General features: G+C 43.1%; 1 protein-coding gene across 14 annotated transcripts in view; it reads right to left on the reverse strand.

Moving 5' to 3' along the window:
• Positions 1-27125, reverse strand: part of CFAP61 (cilia and flagella associated protein 61) — a 98204-nt gene that overhangs the window by 52875 nt on the left and 18204 nt on the right. For 13 of the 14 annotated variants that reach the window (XR_012579397.1, XR_012579396.1, XR_012579395.1 and 10 more), the window contains 7 exons: positions 24505-24544; positions 23193-23332; positions 19063-19189; positions 18673-18750; positions 17344-17550; positions 15385-15519; positions 2961-3088 (listed from right to left, as the gene is read on the reverse strand). Coding sequence is in view for 1 of the 14 variants with exons in the window: in XM_074536758.1 (XP_074392859.1) it covers positions 2961-3088; positions 15385-15519; positions 17344-17550; positions 18673-18750; positions 19063-19189; positions 23193-23332; positions 24505-24544 (855 nt within the window). In the remaining 13 variants the exon portion in view is untranslated. The remainder of the gene's footprint in view (positions 1-2960; positions 3089-15384; positions 15520-17343; positions 17551-18672; positions 18751-19062; positions 19190-23192; positions 23333-24504; positions 24545-27125) is intronic. The other variant, XR_012579399.1, reaches the window with a different exon arrangement.

Genomic DNA, 27125 nt, shown 5'->3' on the forward strand with positions numbered 1-27125 from the left:
AAATAATTAAGTATGAAGAATAATGATGAGAAAACAACTTCCTCTTTTTAAGGATTAGGGCTCACAAATTGATTCAGTCCAGCTATTTTTAGTGCATGTAACCTTTGCAGGGAATACTAGAAAATTATGAGTAAATGAAACTAAATTGTTTTAAAAGGCCTTCACACTGATCAGGAGACTGATGTGAAAATTAAAACCTAATCTTTTGCAAATTTATCCCTCTATTAATATACATGTTGTGACACTGCACTAAGTGCTGGCTCTGAGGTTCTCAGAGCAGCACCCCATGTCTGAGGCTGGGTGCCAAGACAAGCTCCAGGAGGATGTGTCCTGCAGCAACTCTGCCACAGTTTGGTTCAAATTCAAGCTCTGGCTGCAAAGGCTCAGCCAAGGGAGCTCTGAGGGCCACAGCTGCAAAGGCCTGTTCACTATGAACAGACTCAGCTCTAAAGGTCAGGTTTAACTGAATTTGGAGTGGAACTGAAAGCCCAAAAGGTGCTGGAAGGAAGAGGATGAGGGGAAACTATTTACCATGAGATGGGATGCTTTACAGGAAGTCAAGAACTAAGAAGGGCAAGAAGCAGAAATTTTCTTCTACACTGCTCCAGCAATACAACATCTATAAATCACTTAAACTCATTCCTCTCTTGATGCATTGAAAATATAATTTGAGATGTTATCAATGGCTGTTGTAGAAATAGCTACAACACCTGGCTTAACTGAAAAAAAGGCAGAATTTTCCATTCTCCACCCCCCACAAAAGCACCAGACAAATCTCAGTTCTTGCTGCATCTTGTAAGAATCACATTCAGATTTTGAGTTTTATATTCATTTATGCAAATCTTTTAGTATTTGATTAAACTCTGCATCAAAGGAACTGCATTCTCACAGTCTGACTGCCCAGTAAGCCCCTGGGGAGTACAACAGTGAGACAGCAGAGAGAGCACCCTGTCCTTGTGCTGGGAAGGCTGTAAACAGCAAAACTCATCCACAGGTTTCCCTGCCTTAGACTTGGGGAAAGGGAGATCCAGACAGGTTTGGGATCCCACCAGGAACAACTGGCTTTAAAGGACAATACTGCTTGGGGGCATTGGCTCCACCTCCCCTCACAAGACTGCAGTTTAAGAACAATGGCCAAAGCAACTTCAGGTGTTTTCAACACACGTTTTCAGCGTGCATTCACCTTAAGGGTCCACATGCAACCAGGAGTTGCTTAGAATCCCCTGAGTCCCAAGGCATCCAGGACGCCAGCACCCATCTCTCTCCATCAACACTGGAATCCCGTGAGTCCCAAGGCATCCAGGACGCCAGCTCCCATCTCTCTCCATCAACACTGGAATCCCGTGAGTCCCAAGGCATCCAGGACGCCAGCTCCCATCTCTCTCCATCAACACTGGAATCCCGTGAGTCCCAAGGCATCCAGGACGCCAGCTCCCATCTCTCTCCATCAACACTGGAATCCCGTGAGTCCCAAGGCATCCAGGACGCCAGCTCCCATCTCTCTCCATCAACACTGGAATCCCGTGAGTCCCAAGGCATCCAGGACGCCAGCTCCCATCTCTCTCCATCAACACTGGAATCCCGTGAGTCCCAAGGCATCCAGGACGCCAGCTCCCATCTCTCTCCATCAACACTGGAATCCCGTGAGTCCCAAGGCATCCAGGACGCCAGCACCCATCTCTCTCCATCAACACTGGAATCCCGTGAGTCCCAAGGCATCCAGGACGCCAGCACCCATCTCTCTCCATCAACACTGGAATCCCGTGAGTCCCAAGGCATCCAGGACGCCAGCACCCATCTCTCTCCATCAACACTGGAATCCCGTGAGTCCCAAGGCATCCAGGACGCCAGCACCCATCTCTCTCCATCAACACTGGAATCCCGTGAGTCCCAAGGCATCCAGGACGCCAGCACCCATCTCTCTCCATCAACACTGGAATCCCGTGAGTCCCAAGGCATCCAGGACGCCAGCACCCATCTCTCTCCATCAACACTGGAATCCCGTGAGTCCCAAGGCATCCAGGACGCCAGCACCCATCTCTCTCCATCAACACTGGAATCCCGTGAGTCCCAAGGCATCCAGGACGCCAGCACCCATCTCTCTCCATCAACACTGGAATCCCGTGAGTCCCAAGGCATCCAGGACGCCAGCTCCCATCTCTCTCCATCAACACTGGAATCCCGTGAGTCCCAAGGCATCCAGGACGCCAGCACCCATCTCTCTCCATCAACACTGGAATCCCGTGAGTCCCAAGGCATCCAGGACGCCAGCACCCATCTCTCTCCATCAACACTGGAATCCCGTGAGTCCCAAGGCATCCAGGACGCCAGCACCCATCTCTCTCCATCAACACTGGAATCCCGTGAGTCCCAAGGCATCCAGGACGCCAGCACCCATCTCTCTCCATCAACACTGGAATCCCGTGAGTCCCAAGGCATCCAGGACGCCAGCACCCATCTCTCTCCATCAACACTGGAATCCCGTGAGTCCCAAGGCATCCAGGACGCCAGCACCCATCTCTCTCCATCAACACTGGAATCCCGTGAGTTCCAAGGCATCCAGGACGCCAGCACCCATCTCTCTCCATCAACACTGGAATCCCGTGAGTCCCAAGGCATCCAGGATGCCAGCACCCATCTCTCTCCATCAACACTGGAATCCCGTGAGTCCCAAGGCATCCAGGATGCCAGTACCCATCTCTCTCCATCAACACTGGAATCCCGTGAGTCCCAAGGCATCCAGGATGCCAGTACCCATCTCTCTCCATCAACACTGGAATCCCGTGAGTCCCAAGGCATCCAGGATGCCAGTACCCATCTCTCCATCCACACTTGCTCAGGCATTTAACACCCAGTACAGAGAGACGGACTCAAGGAATGCTTTAAATACAAAAAACAACCCCCTTGATACAAAAGGGAACACATTCTTTTCAGCAAAGGAAATAAAATTAAAAACTTACCAAAAAATCAGTGTTTCCAGAAAAGAGATTCCAACATCAGATGCACCAACCACCACAATTCTACTGTTGATACACACTTTTGGTTCCAGCACCAGCTTTCGATTTATGAGGTTCAAAGAATATTTCAGCTGTTAAAAAATAGGTAAGACATAGAAATGCATTAAAAAACCAGTCAAAGCCTGCTAGGAATCATTAAACTCTCAGTGAGGCATTACCTTGCATTCACACAAAACTTCTTATGGCTCACTGACATGACTAACACCATTTTTCTGTGCACAGCACCAGATAAGTGGTACTAAAATATGAGGAATATGTGCATGTTTAATAGGTCACAGAAAATTACAAGAGCTGAATGGTCTGGTTTCTCCTGAGTAAGATGCTCTGTAATCCTTGCAGGAGAGGACAAAACACTGCCTCTGCTATCACTCACTGCCATTTATCAAACACCTCAAGAACTGGTATTTACATACTGCTAAGGCCATTTTTATATTTCCTGGAGCAGTTTTTACTCTTGCTGATTTATTTATGGAAATGGTTTTACTTGTAAATTAATTAGGAACTTAAGTTTGAGTGGTTGTGTGTTTAATTGAAAACTCCCTTTCCAAAATTATCCCTCTCTTTTCTTAAGTGCAGAGCAGCTACCTGGAAAGCCAGATTGCCACACAAATAGAAGAGGAGCTCAATGCCACTGGGACCAGTGCTCCAGCCACAAATCTTACTGCCACATTGGTAGTTACTAATTTCAGCTTCCACATCACTTCATGCACATTCTGGCTAGGGGAATAAACTCCATGTGGGTTTTTTCCATGTGTCTCTGGGTCTCACTACCTAATAGAGATTCTCAAAGCAAATATGCAGCTAAGAGACAAGAGATGATATTGCATTTGACAGGTTGGTTTGCGGGTTTTTTTCACCTTGACTATATTTAGCTTTCAAATTTCTGATGAAAGACAAGGAAATACTTTCCATCTCATGGTACAACACACTTTGCACTTTTCCTACTTCTCTGGGTTGCCTATATTCCCATTTCACAGAATGGGTAACTGCAGGTTCATAAATGCACTGGGAAGACCAATACAAAATGGAGCCACTTTTGTTATTTGTCAGATACTTCTCCTATAAATTCCTGCTGTGGCACTCAAGAAGGAAGCAATCTAGGGCTTCTAACAGGGTTTCCTCTACTACAAATAGGAGACAGCACCAGTAAAATTAAGTCCTCTAAATTCCTCCTATGGTAGTACAGTAGAAATATATTCTCTAGATATCAGCTGACAGAGTAACTCACTAGATGAAGAGTACTTTCTTTAAAAGCTGTGGTAATTATATGGGCCTTCTCAATAAGTACATAGCACATTGAGATCCCCAAGAGATCTTCAGTGCCATGTCTTTGCACTGGTGGGGCTCCACAGCTGAGGTTTCAGCACAGCCCCACTACACTGTGTAATTCACCAGAGTGCTGTCCTGCTCCCTTTAAGGAAGCATTATGGATCAATTCCCTGCCCAATAGCATGACTGCACAGCAAGTCATTCAGAATGTGGCAAAATTAAATGTCACCTTTGGTCAGGCAACATTATTTTTTACTGCCAGATAAATGTTCTTTGAGCTGCACTTCACCACAGTGCAATGATGACATCCAGTGGTGAGCCAGATTCATCTCAGGGGCTGGACTGCCCTGGGAAAATTCCAGAAGATATCTCAAAAAGTATGCCAGCTCAAGGTGGCTGCTTTATGGTGGTCAGCTGTGTGGCAGCCAGCACAGGCCCACAGTGAAGGGTGCCTGGGTGAGGGACAGAATCACCCTGCTACTCCAAACCAAGTTTGCACAGGACACAGGCAAGTCCCTACAGAGAACCTCCATCATCCCATTTAAACCCAGTGGCCTTAAAATGTTTGAACGCTCCTTACACAAGGATCTGCCAGCAAAAAGGGTTTTAATCATAAATTAAATAATACAGACTACATCTGTAACATTTCCACATTTCAGAAGCTGAAAAAGCCCTTTGTATTTCCCTGGAAGTGTATGTCTTCAGAAGAGATTTTAGGAAATGAGAAGAATCAGTGCCAAGTATTGCAGACATCCCCCACGACTTAAAAATCAAACTCAGACTGCATTTCTTATAACACACTCAATGGTTATGCCCCAGCTACAGGAGCTGTTGCTCTGCTGACACGTGTGGAGCTCTCCCAGTCCCACAATAAGCTATGGAGGACTCTGTGCCCTCACCTCAGAATTCACATTCCTGGGACTGGCAGACAGCAATTCTGACAGGCTGAGTTTTGCTGCACACACAGACTTGTAACTTGCTAGAAAAGTGAGAGTTTTCCTCCTTCTGGAGGAAAAAGGATTAAGTGATATTTGTGTTGAAATGCAGCCTTTAATAAATTAATAAAATGGTAAAACCCATGAAAAGAAACTACTTGTAATGTACCAAATCAATGAAAATAAGCAGGAATGCCAGCAGCAAACAGCATAAACCCAACAGGCCTCAAGGCAACGCCAAGCCCAAACATCTCCTTCTGCTGCTGGGCTGGTGGTTTATTTTAATGCACTGCAGCAATGAAAGCAGGAATACAATTTTCCTGCAAAGGGTTGTCTAATTTACAAAACAGCTCCTGTATCAGTGACACAAAGGCAGCCTATGAGCAGAATATAACCTGGTTTGTTCCCCACACAACAGCCCCAGCACCAACAGCTGTCATGCTCCAGAAATCACCTTGCTGCAGCTAAGCACACTAAACAGCCCCAGGGAGTGAGGAATTAGATGGACTGGTCCCATAATACCACCTATTTTAACAAAATGTCAGGACAAACAGCTACCTGTGCTCCCCAGAGGGGTAATCAGACATCATAATTGACAGGTCAATAGCAAACTAACATGTTTGTTTTGTATCCAATCTATTAAATAAACCAGCAATCATTAACTAATGCAAGGCAAAAAGCATTAATTGCCATTGGTAGAAAAGGCATATGTAGAAAGGAGGATTTCCTTTGGTTATCAGATGATTGTTTGGGGTACTGGCACCCCTTAACCCCATGCTGTTCCTGTCTGGGTGCAGAGGGACAGGGGTGGCAGTGGTGGCCCTTGGCATCAGCCCATGGGGCTATTCCTGCACACAGACAGCCAGTGCCATCACTGAGCCTTCACACTGGACCTTGTTAAAGCACTGATGCAGCCCCCAGACAGTGACAACACATCCCCTTCATGGAACCACGGCTTTCACTTACAATTCTCACAGCACAACATGGGCCAGAGCAGGATTAATCTATGCCATCCACAATTCACACATCCTTCTACCCCAAGCAACCAATGGAAAAAGAGTCATGAAATATTGATTAGGTTTCAGCAAACATTATTTCCTTTGCACTTTCCAACCACATACAGCTTCACATCCAGCTTTTTTGTTTGCTTTGCACATGCCTTGGGAATGGATTCATGGTACATTTATCCACAATTTTACATTAAATGTTGATGGTATAAACACACATCCAGAATATTCTGAGGATCCTTTTAGTTCTGATTTTAAATATTGGACCTTGGGATAGCTGTAGGTTTTCAACATATATTTATAATAATTGTTCTACAATAGGTCAGGGTTTACATTAGCTTTGTTCTAACAAACAAAATCATGGAAATTGAACACCCAAAAATATGAAACCAAAAATTTGGAAAAAGTGTTTAGGCCCTGACAGGAAGAAAATAGCACTGTGTTCTGAACTGGGCACTGGAAAGTCTATCCCAGTAACACTCAGTGGTGTCAGAGCTGCTGCAGTCCACTCTGAGGCTCCATAATGCTGCAGAATTTGCAGCATCACACAATTCTTTTTGTTTGGAAAAGACCTCTAAGGCCATCAGCTCTACCCACTAAACTCAGACTTGACTTTATTAGACCCTGAGGACTTGGGCTTTGCCCAGCTAAAAGCACTGAAGTGTTGGCTGCAGTTCAAGCACCTAGCAGTGGTCCACATTCAGAAGGGCTGCTTGGGGCACTGCCTGGCAAACATGGGGCAGCCTCGTTTGTTGTGTTCTTGGTGTCTTCACTGCTCCCTCACTACTGCTTGGAGGGGCCCTCCCAGCCCTGGCTTGTGGGATTCTACATCTGCCTGCAGTGCTTTTGTTTTATTCCAACATTTATTACTGAGAAATCCCAGTGATAGTTACCGCTCTGGAGGATCCACATGATCTGAGCTGTTACTGCAAAAACCACCAGAAGCAGTGAAAGCAATTAACAAAGCTGTTAGCAGAGGAGTGCTGAGCTCAGCGACAGTGACAGGCAAACAAGAAGGTGAGCAAACAAAGCTATTTTAATTTCAAGCTCCATTTGAACCACAAGTTAAAAAAAGAAACATCAGTGTTTACCAAGGCGATTTGAACCAAACTGATTGGAAAATGCAAGCTTTTCCAGCTTGCATTAGGAATTGTTTTCTAAATACTAGCTACATTCCAAAAAGCCTCATTAGAAATCTCTGCAAACATGTTTTCAGAAACTGTTTCCAAGCATTCACAGATTTATAAAAAACATCAGAAACAGAAGTAAAAGAAACAGTGATGAAGAGTGCAGCCTTAATTGTTTTGCCTTCATCAAAGAACCCTTCTTTAGGTACTGTGGCTTGGACAGATAACTCACCTTTACAGAATATTTTCATCCACAGATCCCCAAAGCCTTTATGGATGAAGTCAGTATTATTAAACCATTATTATGCCTATGTGGGTAAACGCTGATCTTCAGTTTGTGGAAAAAGCCGCCTCTATACTCATAACCAATCACATGCCAGTCCCTATGGCTCCATATGAAACCAAGCATTTCCTGCTTGACTCCAACCAGCAGCAGAAGAGAGCAGAGCATGGACACATCTCTAATTTCCTCACAGAACCACAGTTACCACGGTAAAAAGATGCTCTTTTTCCCTTTGAGCACTGACATTTGGATCCCCAGCCCAGAGAGGGCTGGGCAGTTCACACTCACCTAAGGACCTGACTACTGCTTGCTGCTCTGCTTCAAAGGCCAAAGAAATGAACTCAGAATGGTGCCACTTTCAGAGAGGTCAGTTCTCCCCTGTTTCTCTGGGAAGAAAGGGAAGGACAGGAAGGCACAGGAATTCAATCAAAGCATTACAGCTGGCAAGGGGGTAAAGCACATGGCTGGCTCTAGTCCTCTGACAGCAGCCATTGCTTCCCAGGTCACCTGTCTATGGCTTATTCTTCAAGGCAAGAGGAAAGAGTGGCAAATACAAACTTGGGCTTTGGCCAAGGTCTGACCCCATTAGCTCCACATCCCTCAGAGAGAAGCAAGCCTGACATTCCCTGGGGAAAGGAACCCTACAGGGACCCCTGGCCTGAGCACAGGGGCAGCAGAGAAGGGGCAGCTTGCACTGGTCTCTGGGCACACTGAGCCAGCCTGCACAGGCAGTGCCCACACACACAAACACCCACCAGCAACAGAGCAGAGCCAGAGCAAGAGAAGGCACAGGCACCTCACTTACAGACTCAGGGCATCAGAGGCAGCAATTCAAATATACTAAACTGAAAAACATGAGAGGTATAAAGTTAAAAGCTTGAAAAAAACAGAATAAAAATCTTAACATTTCATACTGAAACTAATGAACATGAGGTAACAAATAACAGTCCAGGATATGAAGGGAGATTGATTTGTAGGGTCAGCAAATCATGTTTTAGTGAAAGCAGACTTCTGTGGCAAAAATAGTTGTTTCCTCCTTATAAACTGGAATTATCAATCTAACAAACAGCTTTGAAAAAGCTTCAAGCCAAGTCTGACCTGTTTGTAAGCACAAGTGCCTATTTCAGTTTACTGCAAATGTCATTAACACCTGTACAGCACTGACACCACACTTTCAAAACAAAGATAGGTCATCTTACTTTTAATTTCACACATGCACATAAGTGGTAAACATTCCTGTTAATGATGCCATCTGGTGCCTCCCACAACGGTGCGACACTCAGCCTTCCAAACAAAATGTAATGTCAGCATCACACAAACCCCACTGACATTTACAGTGAGGAAATTTGTTATCAGCCTCACTTCAGAACGCCTGTTTGTGTGCCTACTGGTGCCATAAAACCATCACCTTCACCAGTCAAGGGGAAGAACAATAAATAATGGATTTTCATCCATGCACATACTACAAAAGCATTAAAAATTCATTACTGAAGCACATGAACATTTTAAGCAACAGTTACAGCTTTAAAATTTAATACTACTCCCCTGGTTAAGTGAAAACTATCCACAGCAAGCCTTTGTTTGTAATCCCAGCATCCACACATAAATTGTAACATGAAGGAACTCTGCCATTTTAACTTTGATACATGAGCCTTGATATTTAAAATGCAGGGAAATCTCTTGTCCATCCTCCTTAAAGAGCAAATACAGCAGAGAGCTTATCTTAGTAGAGGCCTGATGATGAAAATAAACCCCAAACCCTGAAAAACCTTCCACATTTTAGCTACATTCAGTACATTCCAGTGCTTCAACTGCACATAAATAGAACTGAAACTGCCAGAATGCACCTTTATTTGCTACAGGTATGCTACCAAGCCAGCACACACTTAGCTCCAAGGCAGACAGAGGGTAAAATAGCAGTGACTGCTTCCCCTGAGTTACTCCAGGCTCTGCTGTTCCAGAAACACCTCCAGGAGCAGAGCTGGCTGTTCCTGTGGTCATGCCAGCAGACCAGAACAGGGAATGGCCAGTGCCCAGGATGGGCATATACTTCAAAGCAGAAGTATATGCCCACCCTGGCATCTGCTGCTTCACAGAACTTGTGCCTCTCCCTCTCCACCTTCTTGACATTTTTCTGTGGACGCATAAGGTGACAAACCATGCAGTTTGCACTCTCAGCTGCAGCTGGAAGCAGGGAACTTTGTTTGCTCAGAACAGATTGTTCTGTGGCAGCCTCTGTGAACAGCCTCTCCCCCCATGTTTTAAAATTTCATTTTAAATCCTTTGAATTACAACTCAGCTAAAATTTTCATGCTGTAGACTGGCTGGGACTGGACAGCAAGGTGTTGTTAACAGTCAAATTATCAATTCTGAGTCCTTTCTGTTCCTCTGCCTGCATTGGTCAAGGTAAAGGCTTCTGCTCAGTCTGGGCACTAATGAAAGGTTCAGAGAGCTGGTAATGAACAGGTCTAAACACCAGAAAGCAGAAGCCACAGAGAGTAAGTAAATAAAGTAGAGCCCGGGGAGTTTGTTGGAGGGGACAGCAGCATCTAGGGATGAGTTTTCCATAGAAACACTCCTATAGATCAGTTTCATTTTTGTTTTTTAAACAAGCTTTCCCACAAGAGAAAGTTTGTCAAGTTCAAAAACTTTCAGATTTTTTTCTGTTTTGATCTGATAGCTAATTTCTCCTTTTCTTTTTACAAAGCATGGTAAATACATATTCTTTTAAAGTCCTGAAATTTTATAATGGACATAAATTTTATAATGGACATAAAAAGCTCAGAGAATAGAGAATCTCATCCAGGATGGCTCCTACATTCACAAATCATTTGAGTATGTAGTTGTGAACATACGTTGAAATGGAACTAGTTCTAGGATGAATCTAAAAGCTAGCATCTACTGTCCTCTCATGTTCTTGTTTTAATTATTATTTTAAACTGCTCTCAGGCCATTTACTCATAGCCTTTACCATAACCATCATTGTGGAATCAGAGAAACACAAAAATACCACCACACTTGCACTGGAAACTGTTGACTTTGCAGTGCCTTGGCCTCCATTTTCTATTTGAACCTCACACTGAACTAACTAAATTTATACAACACTTCATGGGCTTCAGCAACTGTTCTGTCTTTTTATGAGCTGGAGCAGAAAAAACAATTCTAAACTGTGCAATAGAGCCTGACAGCTTGAATGCAGCCATGAAATAAAAACATAATAAACCCAATAGCATGAAAAATAATAAAAGGGCAAAAACAAGGAAATAATTCAACAGATGTGTGCCATTTTTGTTCTTCATTGTGGATCAGTTATTCTTGTTAATTATATCACCTATTCTTCCCTTACATTGATAATTACATGAAGCAGATGGAGAACAGAATGCTCCCAGATGGTGAGAAAGCAAACAAGTTTATAAATTGTTTATTTATGAAGAAATAATTAAGAATTATTTCATTACCTATAGCTTTCTACTCCACCAATAATGACATGCATCATGAAGGCCAGCAGCACTTTATAAGATATTCAGGATTCTGTTGTAACCCACTGTTTTTTGTGTAACATGACTGCAGTGACTGACAGATGTGCGAACCAGAATAATAATCTAATCTGTTTTAACACTGAGGGAATTAAGAGTTTGGATCTTTGGATCTCCTGCCAGTTGGCACTCCAGCACTGATTGCTGATCCAGAACACAAAAATTAGAGATTTCCTTTTGCTCTGGCACAGCTGTACAAAGTGTTTGATCTAATGAGTAGGCAGGAGCTCTGTCAGGTCTGTGCCCTGAACCCCAGCAGAGCAGATGTGTGGCTGATGCAATTCTGAGCCAGGATGTGGCACCTCTGCCACACTTGCTGCTCAACAGGTATTCTGAAGTCTGGACACCTCAGGACCAAATGCAAATCAGCAACTGTGTCATTCCAGAGGGCTGCAGGACTTAATGGGAGGCAAGCTTAACATCTCCTGATTTATGCCTTCTCAGACTAGCCTTACCCAATTTATCCAAATCTCTTCAGCAGAGCAACGGGAGACAGAGTTTGGTAGGAACAGACACACAAAATCAGCAGCAAAATATAATTCCAAAATGTATTTCCAATCTCAAAATAAGGAAGAATTTACAGCCCTTCAGGAAATGGAGCCACTGCCTGGGGAGTGACAGGGTTTCTGAAGCAAAGATGAAGCAGCACAGAGCTGTGGTTTAAAAGAGTAAGTGAAAAAACACGTGATGGCCTTAAAACCTACAGCAAAGCATGAATGAAAAGGATGGCAAATAGGGGAGGAGCAGGGAGAGCTCCTAAGCTCTGTATTTCTCTGGAGTCAGTAATTTTAGCAATAAGCCACAACACACACCAAAAGCCTGTCTCAAATCAGAAACAAGACTGAACCAGGGGAAATGCCACAAGGGCCTGGAGAGAACAGGCTGAGTGGAGAACTGCATTTAAATGGCCACACAGGCAACAGTTGGCTGTGGAGTTATAGGGTAAATTCCTGGAGTTTAGGAGCTCCTTTCTCCAGCTGACACCTAGCTCTGACAGACAACCCACAGGAGGAAGGATCTATGCTTCCTTTAAAAGCACATAAACAGCTCATGCTCCCTGTATGAGACAGGAGGGAGCAGGCCAGGAATCCATGGGAGTGGCACTTCCCCTTTGGTGGTTTTTCCAGACACCATAGAAGAACAGAGAAAGTTGACGGAGGGACAACAAGAACAAGTTGCCACACATTGTGCTCATCTCTCTGTAACAATCGATCCAGACCTGCAGAAATATCACCTCTCCAGCACAGATGAGATCCATGTGGACTGGCAGTGCTTGGGAATTAGTTGAGAGCAGAGCTTCTGTGGTTTAGATAGATGGTCTCTCTTCTGGCTTTGGAAGAAGGAAGCAGGAAAGAGTCCATGCATGCCCTGGATCTGCATCTATGACTGAATTCCCTTTGTGCCCTAGGCAGGCTGGAATGTCCCAGGGAGACAGTGACTGACAGAGCCCCAGGGCTCCCACCTGCACTGAGATACAGAGCCACTGACAGCCCACAGACAGCCACACACAAATCAGGAGCTGTGCCCCCACACAGAACTGCTGAGCTGCTCAGCCCCAAGCTCTTACTGGGGAAAAAGGCACTCTGCAGCTAGAAAAGGGGAGCAAGAGCTCAAAGAGGGCTGGAACAAGAGGAAGGCAGCTGAAAAAGCAACAGATGAGAGGCAGATGTTGATTTGTTGATTACTTGATATCAAGGGGCATCTTGTGGGTATCAAAGCAAGAATATCACCACAATTATCCCCATTACCAGCAACAGATACTCAAGCAACCAATTAGGGCAGTCAATCAATGAAAATTTTATATTTTCTGAAATCAACTTGCATTTACAATCCTCATTTACAATCCTGTCCTGTAGTTCATGTGACAAATCCCACCACTACTACAGACCACTCTAAAGCAGCAATTACAGTGATAACCTGCCCTCCAGCTCATGGGAACCAAGTGGGTACAGATTCACCTCTAAAGGAGCTGCTTTCAAATAGGAGAGGGCAAAGCCCCCTTGGTTTAAACCAGCTTGGTGAGCTGGTATAGAGACATGGGACAAAGAAATGAGGAGTGGTCTCAAATGCCTGGAATTCCTGCCTGTCCAATCCAAACATCTTGCAAGATCCTGCCCTGGTCTCATTTGAAACCACCAAAACAAAGATGATAGGAGACATTTTCTCCTTACTCCTCTGCAGGTGCTGGCCTCAGACATCTTCCCACTAATTCCTACTCCAGGCTCTTTGTCTGCCTTTCACCTTTCTCCCTCTCTTCTCCACACTTCGCTCACAACATTGCTCTCCCATGTCCTTTTCCCCTCATTTTCCAGCCCGTTGGCATATTCTACAACCAAAATGTGTTTCACCTTATCTCACTGTATTTCCTAAGGTGACACTTCTCAGCCTTTCCATTCTACTAGCACATTTATCTCCTTGGTGAGACAAGTTGTTCTCTGCCTCACAGATTGCACCTTACTGTTTACAGTCGATCTGAGAAGCCTTTTAATCACTACAAAAAGGCAGAAAGATATTATTGTGCCTACTGAAACTCAGTTATATTCATTTATAAGACACACCTGAGTTTATTTGTAACTTCACTACAGTATTGGGCAAGTAGTGCAAGACCATTGATGGGGATCAATCTTCCTTTACGAGGCATCTGAGCAGAGAGAGGGCAAGTGCCTTGTGCCTGGCTGCAACCCAAGGTCTAAAAGCAGCACCACCTCCTTTCTGATGAGTACACTCAGTTTCCCATGGCAGCCTGCTCCTTATGTTACACAGCTTCCCAACGTAGGGTGGCCAAAGGTCGCTTCATTCACTCGACAGAAGAGTCAATTTAGCTTTATATGGTTTCTAGTTCTTGGTATTTCAGAGAAGCCAGCAGTAGCAGCAGACTAGCTTTATCCTCAAGTTACGAACCAGCACTTAGCCCCAGATGTCCATTCTGATAGAGCACAGTCTGTCAAAAATCTATAATTCATGTAGAGGCAGATGCATGGATACTTGGCTGGCCTTGAGTTGGGGTTTTTCCAGTATAACTTCCTAGCAAAAATTTCACCCATTCTATTAAACAGAACTCTGAATCTGAGATTTCAAACCATTATGCCACTGCCTATGGAGAAGCTCAGAAAACCTCAGGAAGAACACACACAGACAAAAGACTTGCAAATTTTTCAAACACAGGATGTCTGTGATTTTCCAGCTTTAACAAAAATGCTAAGATGAACTCTTTTAGGAAGAGAGCAGTCACTTTAAAAGTTAAGAATAAGAAGCAGTTTAAAGAAAAGCAAGAGTCCATTCTGCAGATAAGAGAAAGGCAGGAATGTGCATGTGAAGGGAAGGCTGTTGAACAAAGCCGAACCCAGACCAACAGCCTTAGCCATGTTCTGGATTTTGCTTCGCCAGCTGCTGCCTAATGAGGAGTTTTAGGTGCCAAAACCTACTGACTAACTGAGAAAAGGACAGCTCTAAAAATATTATATGGAAGCCCATCTCAGCCAACTGGAAGTTAGTAGACATACATAAAGCTCCCTAATTATGTTTCTCCACAAAATTACGACTACCTACTGAGAGAACTCATCACTAATTGTGATTTTCCTAATATTTCAGCTTCACTAGCTACTCTTTTGAGGAATCACCTTCATGCCAAATTTTAGTTATTTTAAAAATGTAAGAGAATGGGGTGTAAGTTATTTTAGAAATAAAATTTAAAGAGACTTTTCATTAAGAATCTTCAGGCCGCAGTTCTTTGCAAGTAAAACCATTTGCTAGTGCAAACAACCTTTTCCTTTACTGTTAAGGCACTTGGTGTTTTAAGAGTGTCATGCATGGAAGAAACCTGACTTTGGGACTGAAAAATAAAACATACTGAAGCAATCTCTACAGAAAGAGTCAACAGCACGATGTTGCTTTTTTCCCCTTGCAGAGCACAACACCTAAATAAAGCCAGCAGGAGCAAGGGCTCAGCAGCAGGCAGAGCATTTAGAAGGCGCTGGGAGGCCACGACAAAGCTTTGCCATGGTGGGCAGCGGAGCGGGAAGGGCTCTGCTCCAGCGGCTGCCGCGTGCGCCGGGCGTGGCGGCAGAGCAGGATGGGGATCGGGCAGCCAGCGCGGCTGCTGTAATTAAGGAGCAGCCCGTGAGCACTGGGAGGTCAATGCCAGCCCATCTGCCAGGCCCTGCACGAGCTGGCATGGTGCCTCCCGCCTGCTGCCACTGCTGTTACCCACCTGATCCTTGGAGACCTGCTCTGACGGAGCGCTCACGCCAAGCTCTTGCAGAGGATAGACAATCTGTCGTCTCGGCCGCACGGGAGCCATGTAATGAAGGGCAGATGTCAGGGAATGAGCACAGGGATGCTGGAACTGAAAGACAGCAATCCATATTTCAGCAGAGAGAATGTCAGAGCAGTGCAGCGCAGATGTCTGCTGCATGGCTTCACAAACACACACTTCTTAGTTCTGTTGGCTAAATCTGAGACAAAAATCAGCAAATAAACAAACATACTCAGAGCAGCGAAATGAATTGCAGATAATTCCTGACACTAATGAAGATAATTATGAGAGTAATTACATTACTATCTCTGTGGGAATGACAGATAAACAAGTGGTTTGGTTTATGGGATTTTTCAGCACAAGTATTTTCCCCAGGAGGATATTTTTCTCCATAGTGATCATGAATCAGCTTGATTTGACCTCATTAAGCTGTGTTATCTGCTCACTGCTAACCTTTGCTCGCCTGGCAAGGAACAGAGATGAATTTATATAGAAATTCTATACCGACTGAAATGTCTGGTTCATCAAAGTGATAAATGTTAATAAACTGTCAGAAATTTGAAATGAACAAAACCCTAATGCTCATCTGAACAGCCTTGATCATTAGAAATAGCTGTATCTGTCTATTACACCATGACTGCCTCTGGCAAAACTGACAATATGGAAGGGAAGAAAATAGGAGAATTACAGGAAATACAGAATTAACATTAATGCAAACTAAATTACACTGAAGTGCCATTCCACCCACAAATACTAAAAACTTGAAGTTACTATGTTGAGAACTAAGTAAAATATCACACTTAGCAGTTATTAGATAATAATATTAGATAAGCTTAAGTAACTTAGAGTAACTCTGTAGCCAGGTAGCCTGGAAACAGTCAAAACTGGAATCACAGGTAAGATTTAGCTTCTCTTCCATCCAGTGCCATTAAACTGCATTTTTGTGAGTGCCTCTTCAGAATCTGAGAGCCTAATGCTACACAGGAACATTGGCTCCTCACGGGAACACTTAGAGTTCCACAAAAGTGCATGGGAAAACACATCCTCCTGCAAATGTACCCAAATTTAACCTGTCAAAGAGTTCCCACGTGAAAGCCAGTGGTGGTTCAAAAACACCCAAATCACCAAGGACAGCACCCATCTCAGTCACCATCTACATGCCAGGCGCCCAGTCCAGCCAGCCAGGCAGAAGCCCGAGCTGGTGGTCAGTCTTCAGGGGAAAATTCCATCTGTCTCAAGACAGCCAGGTACAACTGAGGGATGAACTGCCTTTGGGATGCACTGTGTGTTTCCATCAGAGGTGCCAGGAGCTTGGGTGATTGCCCAGGACAGGCAACAGCATCAGACAGTTCGCAAATTTTATCTTGTGCTGCCTTTTCTGACATGAGACTGATGACAAAACACACGTGTGACCACTTCTGAATTACCTTCTTCTTGGAAATGGATTTTCTCCATTGCAAGTTCAGTTCTCCCATGACACTTGCAGGAACACAAGCCCCCCCCTTCAAAGCTAATGAGGTGCCTGGGTCTCACTGAATTTTGGTGAAACACAGCCTAGAGTACCTGAATCCCCTTGGAAGGGTTTTTATAAGCCGCCTGGATGTGTTCAGGATGATCCCCTTGCATTTACTCAGGCTGCATTACCCTTGTGCTGGGCAGGGAGCCAAGGCTATTTCCACTCTCTGCTCCCACCACACTTCCTGAAGACACTGATGGACACCATGGATCAGCCCTGCTATGCAAGAGCTGTGTCCATGGGTCCAGAATACATCAGGTGGGAAGAAAAGAAGGTACATTTGGTGCAGATTGACAAGAAAAATCCCTGTTTGCAGTCATTCATTGAAGCAAAGAAAAAATAAAGTGACAAAATATGGCAATATTAAATACAAGAAATACTAATCACATTCTCCTTACCGTGCTCTCCACATATTCTGGATAAATAGGGTAGTAAAGAGAAGATTTGTGACCCAAGCGAAGAATCTCCTTTAGAAAGTATTTTGTATAGTGATGAAATACAGGATTCAAGACAAAGTGAAAAAGATGCCCATGTTCCTCTTGCTGGTGATCATTAAAATTAATGAAGTCCTCAATATTATAATGTGATCGAATATACTCAGTATCCTGGAAAATTAGCAATTTCTGAGTCAGCAGTGATCAGCAGCTACCTTGACAGGATTTTAGCAAATACCAACCAATGAGTCACCTTCTGTCAATCAGGGAACTACATTTGAAAACTGAAATCAAGTGTCTTTGACAGCTGTCATCAATAGAAAGGCACTGACTGAACAGATTTTTCTTGAAAATCTTTTTATTGTACCAAAACCTCTCCTTGCAGCTTGCCCTTATTTACCATTTACATGCACACCCAACCCTTACCCCATAATGCCTAATACAAGTTAGACATCCAAGTTGGGGGGAAAAACCCCAATTGTTTTTCTGCATTCAAGGCACAGAAGCCCAGGCTGTGCCTCTCACCAAACTCCAGCTGAAAAAGGGAATTCCACAGAACAGAGCTGTGTAAGAAATGCCCTCCAACAAGTCTTCCTTGCTGAAGTGGTAAGCTGATATTTTTGAACGTTTATTCACTCAATCTGTCCTCTTAGCTCTTAATATAATCAAGAGAATTACTCTCAGAAACAGGAGTGACTGTTCTATTGTGAAAACTAAGCATTAGAACTGCTGAACAACCTAAAATCCACCTTTTCAGTCCTAGCAGAATGTCACAATAGTAAGACTTGGAGAATGTTAACTATTCAATAATAATATGCAATGTCTTTTTTTACTCCATCAGGGAATAGGCTTTTGTTCTCAAGTACATGATTCACAATCACTTAGACTCTACTGTTGGATAAAAAAGTTATAAAAGCAAATCTAGAAGAATAATTACTGCTCTTTGCAGGATGTGGCAAAGCTGCTTATTGACTTAGAAAGTAGAAGGGAAAGAGGTGATTAAACACCTATTCAGAGGCAGAATGGCTTTGTGCTGAAGTACCAAAAAAGTGCAGGAGGAAAACTTTCAGGGCATAGCAGCAACTTCTTGAAAGTAACAGGATCTTTTTTCATCTGTGTGTCAATCATTATCTATGAGCAGAGAAATAATATAGTGGGCATAGGGTAGACAGCTTCTACAAGCAGCATTTTTACAGACACTTTGTTAGGCATAAGTACAGTGCCCAGCACAAAACTCAGCCTTACTGTGAGCAGCAAGCACCACAGAGCTCATGGAACACAAACTGAATTTACCATTTCATCCCTAGTGACAGCAACACCAACGACTTGATCCAAAACTTGTGCTACAAAAGCCTGTAGTGGCATCCCGTCCTGCAAGGTAAAGGTAACATTTCCAGTTTCAGTAAAATCTCTTCCTAGTGGTAACTGTGTATTTCACCACAGAATCCCAGTTAAAACACTCTCCTCCCAGGGCAGTTCCCAGGCACCATCCCAGTTTAACCAGCCTGCTCCCCAAGAGGGCCCTGTTTGAGCCAGGTGTGTGGCTGCACTCTGGACCACACAGACCTTTCCTCACTGACACTTCAGTTGGGTACAGCTGCTGCAGGAGTGCTGCAAGCTCAGCTACTGCTCCAGTCCTGATCTTAGGACAGAATTGAGCACATTTCACCAACAAATACTCACTGGATCCGTGCGAGTCTCAGTGAACAACTTTGAGTCATTCCACATATTTTCATTCAAGCTAAGATTTTCAATGAGCCTTTTGACACCCTCCAAGTCACTGGTTGCTGCTTTTCTTACATTAAATGACCTAAAAAAAGAACAAAAAAATAATTAAAGGTGACTCTGTGACAAAATAAGGACAACTGCCAAGCTTAAGACAATATCCCTTCAGGAGTACCAACAACACCATTCAGAAATTGTAACTGATTGCTAAATGACACTTGTTCCAAAGGCAGATATGAACTTATTGCATGTAATAGAAAAAAATCAGAGCACCTACTTGAGACAACTCCAGATTCCTGCTTTATCTGCTATTAAACACTCAGCCCAATCTATAACCCAAGGTACCACCTGCCTTCAAATGACTAAAAGTCAGAAATAAAGGCAGGCAAAGAACCATAAAATGAACATGGAATCTTAGCTAGACATTGTGGCACATGGGGAATAGAGCTAGATTAAAACAGGGTAAGGCAAGAAAAAATGACAAAAAGACAAAAATAAAACTGAGCCAGCTGTCATGGTACAAAGTAAAGTAAGAACATAAATTTTTCTGAGAGCAAAATTACTAATTTTTGTGTTAGGCCTTGGTGCCTCAAGCAGTAACACATGAGAATAAACCTACGTGATTGCAACACCTCTGCTAAGTGTGGAGTGCCAGTTTGTAATGACACAGCAGTGACCTGGTATCAGAATGCCTGTGCCACACATGGAACACCTCACCTACAGACAGCAGTAACCTGGCACTTAGCTCATTTACAGAATATTAGCAAACACCTTCCCACCTAGTAGTGAGGAAGAAAATTCACTTCACACAGAGTCTACAGCATCTGAGGAGCTCTCCCAGTGTCTGTCAAAGGCAGAATCCCTTCCTAGATACACACAGTGTGCAACCCACACTTGTGGAGTACTGTTCAAGAAACTGAACTACAGCTTCAGTTCCAAGAAATAAGTTCTTTTACCCACATACAAAAAGTTGTGATTCACACAGTATAATCTTTTTATTCCTGTTATTCTGGCTTCCCATTTAAAAGTGGATGTGCTATTCTTCAGCCTCAGTCACACTAAGAGGCATCTTGTGGAATACAAGCCTAATGCATAGCACTGGTGCCATTAAAAAAAAACCAAGATTCTGGTATGTTATGAGAAATTTCAGAGCTGAATTCACTGATCATTTTTGAGTGCTCAAAAGCACACATTTGGTTACTAAACTACAAATTAAACCTTACCTAAGCGAGCATCAGCTGAGCCTCCACAGCTTCTCACACATTTCCACTGTGGATTGCAAGACCCAACAGTGCTGAGAGCTTCAGCTCACTCTTGTGAAAAGTGCATATTATATGGCTCTACACAGATGTTTACTATATGTATTATGTTGTATTGATTAGTAGTGCTGTATTAACATTTTACCAGTATGGTAAATGGTAATTTTGTAATTAAAATGTAACTTTTGTAGTTAAAATAGAAACTATGTATGTGGGATATTTTTTTTAAATAAAGGAATGAGGTACTCACACAGACAGCAGCCACAGGACACCTAAATCTTTCAGAGAAAGAGCATTTATTGCTCCATTATCAGAAGAAATTAACTTCCCACCTCACTCAGCCTTGAAGATGCCATCACAATTAAGAAGAAGCTGACACTGACCAGACAGAATCCTTGGTTTGAATGGAATTTATGCATCATGTATGAGGTGTATGAATATGCAACGAGCTATTGCTTTTAAGGGTTAATCCTCTGTTAATGTGTGTCCTTTTTTGAGCTTATTTTGCCCAGAAAGAGGTACCTGGACGTCCGTAGCTGTTTGTTTTTATTGTCTTGTATTGTCCTAATCCCAAGTGTTCAGATTCTTATTACTCTAATTATATTGCTATTTTTATAACCATTTGATTACTATTAAACTTTTAAAATGCTAAAAACAAGTGATAGTTTTTCACACTGCAGCCCAACTCCTCCCATCACTGCCCAGCCCACCAGGTTTGCCCCACCCCTGCCCCAGGGAAAGCAGCTGTGCCTGCAGGGAGCTGCATCTGGAGCGTGACAAAAACAGAACATGGGAAAAGTTGAAACTGCTTTTTTTAAAAAGAGCAGATCTACCAGCTCCACTGGGATTATGGAACAGGAGGAAGGACTATCCAAGGTCTGTACTCATTTCTCTCCCAGCAATGAATTAACTCATTGTAGATGCTCAAGCCCTTTGACTGCTCAGAGACAAGGACACTATTATTATTATGCCTTTTAGTGAAAATTGAGGCAAAGTACCCATTAAGAACCTCAGCCTATGCCTTGTCATCTGTTATTTTTTTCTCCTTCAGTGTTAAGTAGCAGACTCACAGTTCCATTTGCTGCACTCTTGCTTTTTGTGTACTTAACGCTTTTTCTTATTCCTTTTTACTACCTGTACTAATCAAGAGTTCATTTTGTGCCTGTGCCTCTTCTGACTTTGCCCTTTCACATCCTCATATTCCCCTCTTCTTACCCCACTTTTCTTTTAGTCCATTTTCTGTGACTTCCTTTTCACTGACATGCTTTTGAAAGCCATAGGTGCAAGTACAATGTGTTGATCTTTCACTTTCACAGATTTTGGTTATTTCCGAGAAGGTATCTGCTGTTGTACCCTGTGGGTTTTGTTCTGCAGAAACTTTCCAAAAGCTAACTCTGGTTTCTTCCAAAGCTTTTCTGATCCTGAACCTCAATAAGCAGCTATTTTCCCTTACTTTCCTGCAAAGCTGCAGGGGGATTTGGAAAATGCTACTGATGACCCTATTTTGTTTTCATGAAAGGACTGGTGTCATTTGGAATATGCACAATGTAATCAGGATGGTAACTTTTTTTTAAAGAGCCTTGATAACAACTTGAATTTTGCCCAAAATTGCAAGAGGACATATGACTCCCAGCCCTACTGGTGGATTACTGAGCAGCTGGGCCTGAGATTATCAGGAATTACTCCAGCAGCTCTCTCCAGCCAGCTGGATTTTTACTCAGGACCCAGAAGGAGAAGATTCATCCCAGGGCAAAAAGCTTCTGCCTCAGTCCAAGAGTAGCTGGCCAGCTCTTGCATGAAGTATTTGTGTACCACCAGAGGTGATTAGGTACACAATTAAACCTAGAAGTATTTTGCTAAAACCACACAGTATTTTGTACATTAGGACCAAAACCAAAAAAAAAAAAAATCTCTAACTATACCACAATTTAAGCTCGGTGTTTGGGCCAGAATACGCTCGATATGCAAGCAAAACTTTGGAAAACTCATTACATGTAACAGAAATCACAGCAAGAAAGGTTTGGTGTTGCAATTCACTGATACCTCAGCCTACAGAAGTTTTTAGAGCATCACAGAAACTGAAGGTGTGAAATAAATGATTCAACACCAAAAGTAAAAGAGAAATGATATAAAACAGATACTCAACAGTGTTCCTGCTGTGATCTGTATGTCCCAAAAACACATGGCTACAGTTCTCTTAAGAAAGCTACAGCATATTTCCAAGAATTAAACCTATACCAGGCTATCAGGTGCCAGTGTCACACAGCCTGACCCACATCCCCAAGGTCAAACATAGCACTGTTGTAGTTATAGTGCAAGAGTTCTATTGTCATTATATTGCAGAGGTTCCGTATTGCTAGAGTTTCGTACCTCCTTGATGTTTCTCGTGGGCAGCTCCTCTAAGCACTGGCTCTTCTTTGTCCTCACAGCAGCCATCTAACTCCAGTTCCCCCTCAGCCAACCAATCCACTCTTCTATAACACTCTTCTTATTGGTTACAGCTGTGGCCTGTTAAAATCAGGCCTGCTCCTAATCTTTAGTAATTGGTTCAGCTGCAACTCTTTAGGGGATAAGATTACATTCTATAGCACCTTCATTTACCCATACTGTATCCCCCTACACAGCACCACACTCCTCTGCTGGTCTTGGCCCACAACCAGGGAACTTGGAGCCACTGGTTTATACCAATGTCCATCTTCCCTATCTTAGTACTGTATACACAAACCCCAAATGAATCCTCTCACTGTGCTGGGGTTTTACAGAGAGCACCCTCCCTACAAACGCTGGCAGGGGTGTCCCACAGCAGGGCTGTCCCAAGGCATGACTCACGTGAGCAATCCTGCCCTGTGGAACACGTACAGCTCCCGACCCAGCCTGGACGGGCAGGAAGGGACGGCCCGAACAAAGCTCCGGATCAGCGGGAACTCGGGGACATGGTGTGGCACCAGGATGACACACAAGTCTCTGTCCTGAAAGACATTGGCAGGCAATAAAAGCATTCTCTAAGCCCTCTGAGGGGACAGACAGCCCTGAATGTGAGGTTTATACTGCACACCTCCAAGCACTGCTCTGCCTGGGCAGCACCAAAGAACTGACAGCTCAGAAATGGCTTCACTTTAAGCAAACTATGGGATGAACCTTCCTTACTACATCTGGTGATTCCATTGTGACATTTTATTTCAAAGACTGACATTGTTGGATGGATAAATTACATAAATTTAAAATTTCTGGGTCAGCTCTCTCTAGGAAGCAGTGTTTTTGAGTGTGCTGCTTCTTAGGGCCATGACAGTGTCTCTGGTACCCAGGGCCTGTCTCTAAGGCACGCTGCCATACAGTTATTTGTTACATGACTTTATAACACTGGTGTGCATTAGAAAGTCTCAGAAAGTGGACTTTGTTACCCCAGAGTGATCACACGGGGCATGAGTGGGAAACAGCTGCTGCACTGTGAATCCACAGTGCCACAGTTCAGTCTGTAGGTAAATATTATGAATCTCCTTAATACCATTGTTTTATAGGTTTTAACTCCATCTCCTTTAATAAATTTTGCTGATTTTGTTTTTAATGTAAGTTCAGTCTGGATCTGTACATGGTTTTAAAGGAGTTGGAAGCATTTCTTTTTCTAAATCTGCATCTTAGAGGAGTCCCTATGGAACATAAACTGGCAAGACTATTTACAAGAGCACATAGTGGCAGGGAAATGCCTTCACACTGACAGAGAACAGGTTTAGATTACATGGTACAGAAAAATTCTTCCCTGTGAGTGTGGGGAGGCCCTGGCACAGGTTGCCTAGAGAAGCTGTGGCTGCTCCATCACTGGAAGTGTCCAAGGCCAGGTTGGAAAGGTTTGGAGGAATCTGGTCTAGTGGAAGGTGTCCTGCCTATGGCAGGGGTGGAACTGGATGATCTTTAAGTTCCTTTCCAACCCAACCATTCCAGGATTCTAGGATAAACAGAGGACTTAGGTATGCATTCCATGAAGTCCAGAAGCAGCCAAGGAGGGGAGTAGCTCAGCCCAGGGTAACCAGGCCCAGCACACACATGTGGGGCAGACTCACTGGAGCAGTAGACCCCCATCCCCTGGCTGCCAGCTGCCCTGCTGTCCACCACACAAAACCATTCCAACTTTCATTATACTCACTGGGAAAACGTTGAAAGCATACTGCAAAAAATCCAGTGACCTGCAACAAGAGCAAATAAAGCACATATCAGAATGATCTGACACACTGATATTGACATCCCTGCAAGCCCAGGAGCATTTATTCAGAGCTGATCAGAAAATCCCAATAGATCATCAATAACCAACTGCTCTTGTTGCATGCTGCACAGCAATTTCAGACTCCTAGTGCTTAAAGCATCATTATTAACAAGAATAACCAGGATGTTTGACATAATACATGAAGTTCCTCACTAAAAGGGTGGGGAGAGGAACTAACAAAACATTGGCTCTCATGTTGTTGACTCCAGCCTCTTCAGAAGCCATTCCTGGACTATCAGAGCAGCATTAGTATATAGCAAATATTACTTCAGGTTACAAAGAGCTGTTGCTGTGTTCTACAGTATTTTCAGTCAGCACCAAGGCCTCTGTGACTTTGCACTCAGGAAAACCTGCCTGATGTGCTCTGACAGACTAACAGGAACATCAATACTTAGAATTGTTTTTAAACACTTCTTTTCACTTCTCACCCAACTGACTTAGAGCTGTCCCAGTCTCTTTTCCATGGTGACAGCAAATTGTGACATTTCAGTTTAAAACGACTTGAGAAATCTCACCAAAGCCCTGCTGCTTCTCCCATGTCTAAGGCTATCAAAGAGCTCAAAAACCCAGTTATGCTGAAATTTCATAAAACAATTTTCCACCACACAAGATGTATATTTTGGAGAAATTCATACAGATACAGGTTACCTTATAAACACTGATAAAGCCTCTTCTCCTTTCAGCACTGTAATTAGGCTCCCTTTAATTACCTCTTTCATAATATTATTAGAAAGAGAAATAATTTCTAATTGCAATATCTATGCCTGAATAAAAAAATTAAAGCTGCAAGTACAGATCAGGATTTGGGCATTATATATTAATCTATATAATATATAACTAAGACTAGTTATATTACAGAAGAGCTAATCAGGGGAGAGCAAAATGCTATTGCAACTATACTGGACTTAATTTTCTCTCTGGTATCCAGGACCTTGTTGGCAGTAAGGACCACAAGAATTGAGGTAGGAATTTTTTCAGGGGGCTTAGGAAAGTATCAGATATCAGTAGATAAGCCAGTAGTTCAGTTTCTTCCCATTTCACTCTCAGTGCACTAACCAGCCACACAACGGCTCTGTGTTTAGGAGATGGAAATATTTAGCAGCTTTAGGGGTAACAACTCCCAGGGAGCAAACCTCCCTCAGGGCTAAGATGCAATCACACCTATACTCCAAGCCAACTGCTATTTCTGGGTCCATGCTGTGCAAGGCCAGCAGGAACTCCCTCAGAACAAGATTCCAGGAGGCAGCCAGCATCACCTTGTGTCCTCCTTTACATATATTTGCTTTGCTAATATTTCTTCTATATGCAGGTGGATCAAGCAGAGGCAAGCCACAGAAGCATACAGAAAAAATGTTTGAAAACACCAAGATCTACAGATTCCTCAGCTCTGCATGAGGTAATCGCAGGAAAAGTCTTCAGACAGAAATGCTGTCTCCTCCTGATACCCCATCTTGGAATCCACACTGCTCCACACGTAAAAAAAAAAAAAAAAAAAAACCAAGAAAAAAAAAAAAAAAAAAAAAAACCACCAAAAAAAAAAAAAAAAAAAAACAAAAAAAAAAAAAAACAAAAAAAAAAAACCCAAAAAAACCCAAAAAAACCCCAAAAAACAAACAAACAAAAAAAACAAAAAAAAAAACCAAAACAAAAAAAACCCAAAAAACTGGGAGCACAGCATTGAATGATAAATACAGTGAGAAACATCTTGAACAGAAACAGCAAACAAAGCAAAGAGCTCAGGAGGCACAAAAAAAAAAATCAACATATCTTTAGGACAGGAAACTATGAGCAGAGAACTCAAGAAGCCTACAGTGAGATTCTTTACTGACATAAATCTCTAGCAAAGCTCTGAACTGCTGTTTCAGTATAATGGAATCATTCCACAGCAAGCCCCTTGCCTCACTAATATTTCAATATAAAGCTTTCTTATTCTGCAATAAATATCTTGCTCGCATTTTCACACTAGATTGTCCCTAAATTAACTGTTCTGGCACAGTCTCTCAGCAGTGCATCACAAAGTTCTTATCACACATTAGTTGGTCAATGTTTCCAAGTACAACACAAATCTTTTATGTTGACTTCCTGCACTTCACTAATTAAACTAGTTCTTAAACTTGAGCCATATTTCTGGGTATATAATTTTGGAAATAGGTACATAAAAGGCAATGTCTTTGCTCTGTTTTGGTAGCCTTGTATATTCGCATTTGCAGCAGATTCAGTGTTTGATCCCCTTGGGTAGGTGCCCTTCTTAATCAAAAACTGCTCAAGAAATAGAAACAGTTTAAGGAATTCTCATTTTTCCTCTCAGTGAAGTTTACTCTTACACTTCTTTTAAGCCAGAGTTCAGAAGTTGCTACTCACCAATGACTGAGCAGACATGTTTTTTCAAACTGTACATGTTCAACTGTACACATGTTCAGCTCATCTATCAAGTCCTTATCCTGATGCCTGCTGTCTGCAGATATGACATGGATTTGAAAGCATGGAAGATCCTGGGTGTGCTC

The sequence above is a fragment of the Zonotrichia albicollis genome, chromosome 3, assembly GCF_047830755.1.
Source record: "Zonotrichia albicollis isolate bZonAlb1 chromosome 3, bZonAlb1.hap1, whole genome shotgun sequence".
Classification (NCBI taxonomy): Eukaryota; Metazoa; Chordata; class Aves; order Passeriformes; family Passerellidae; genus Zonotrichia; species Zonotrichia albicollis.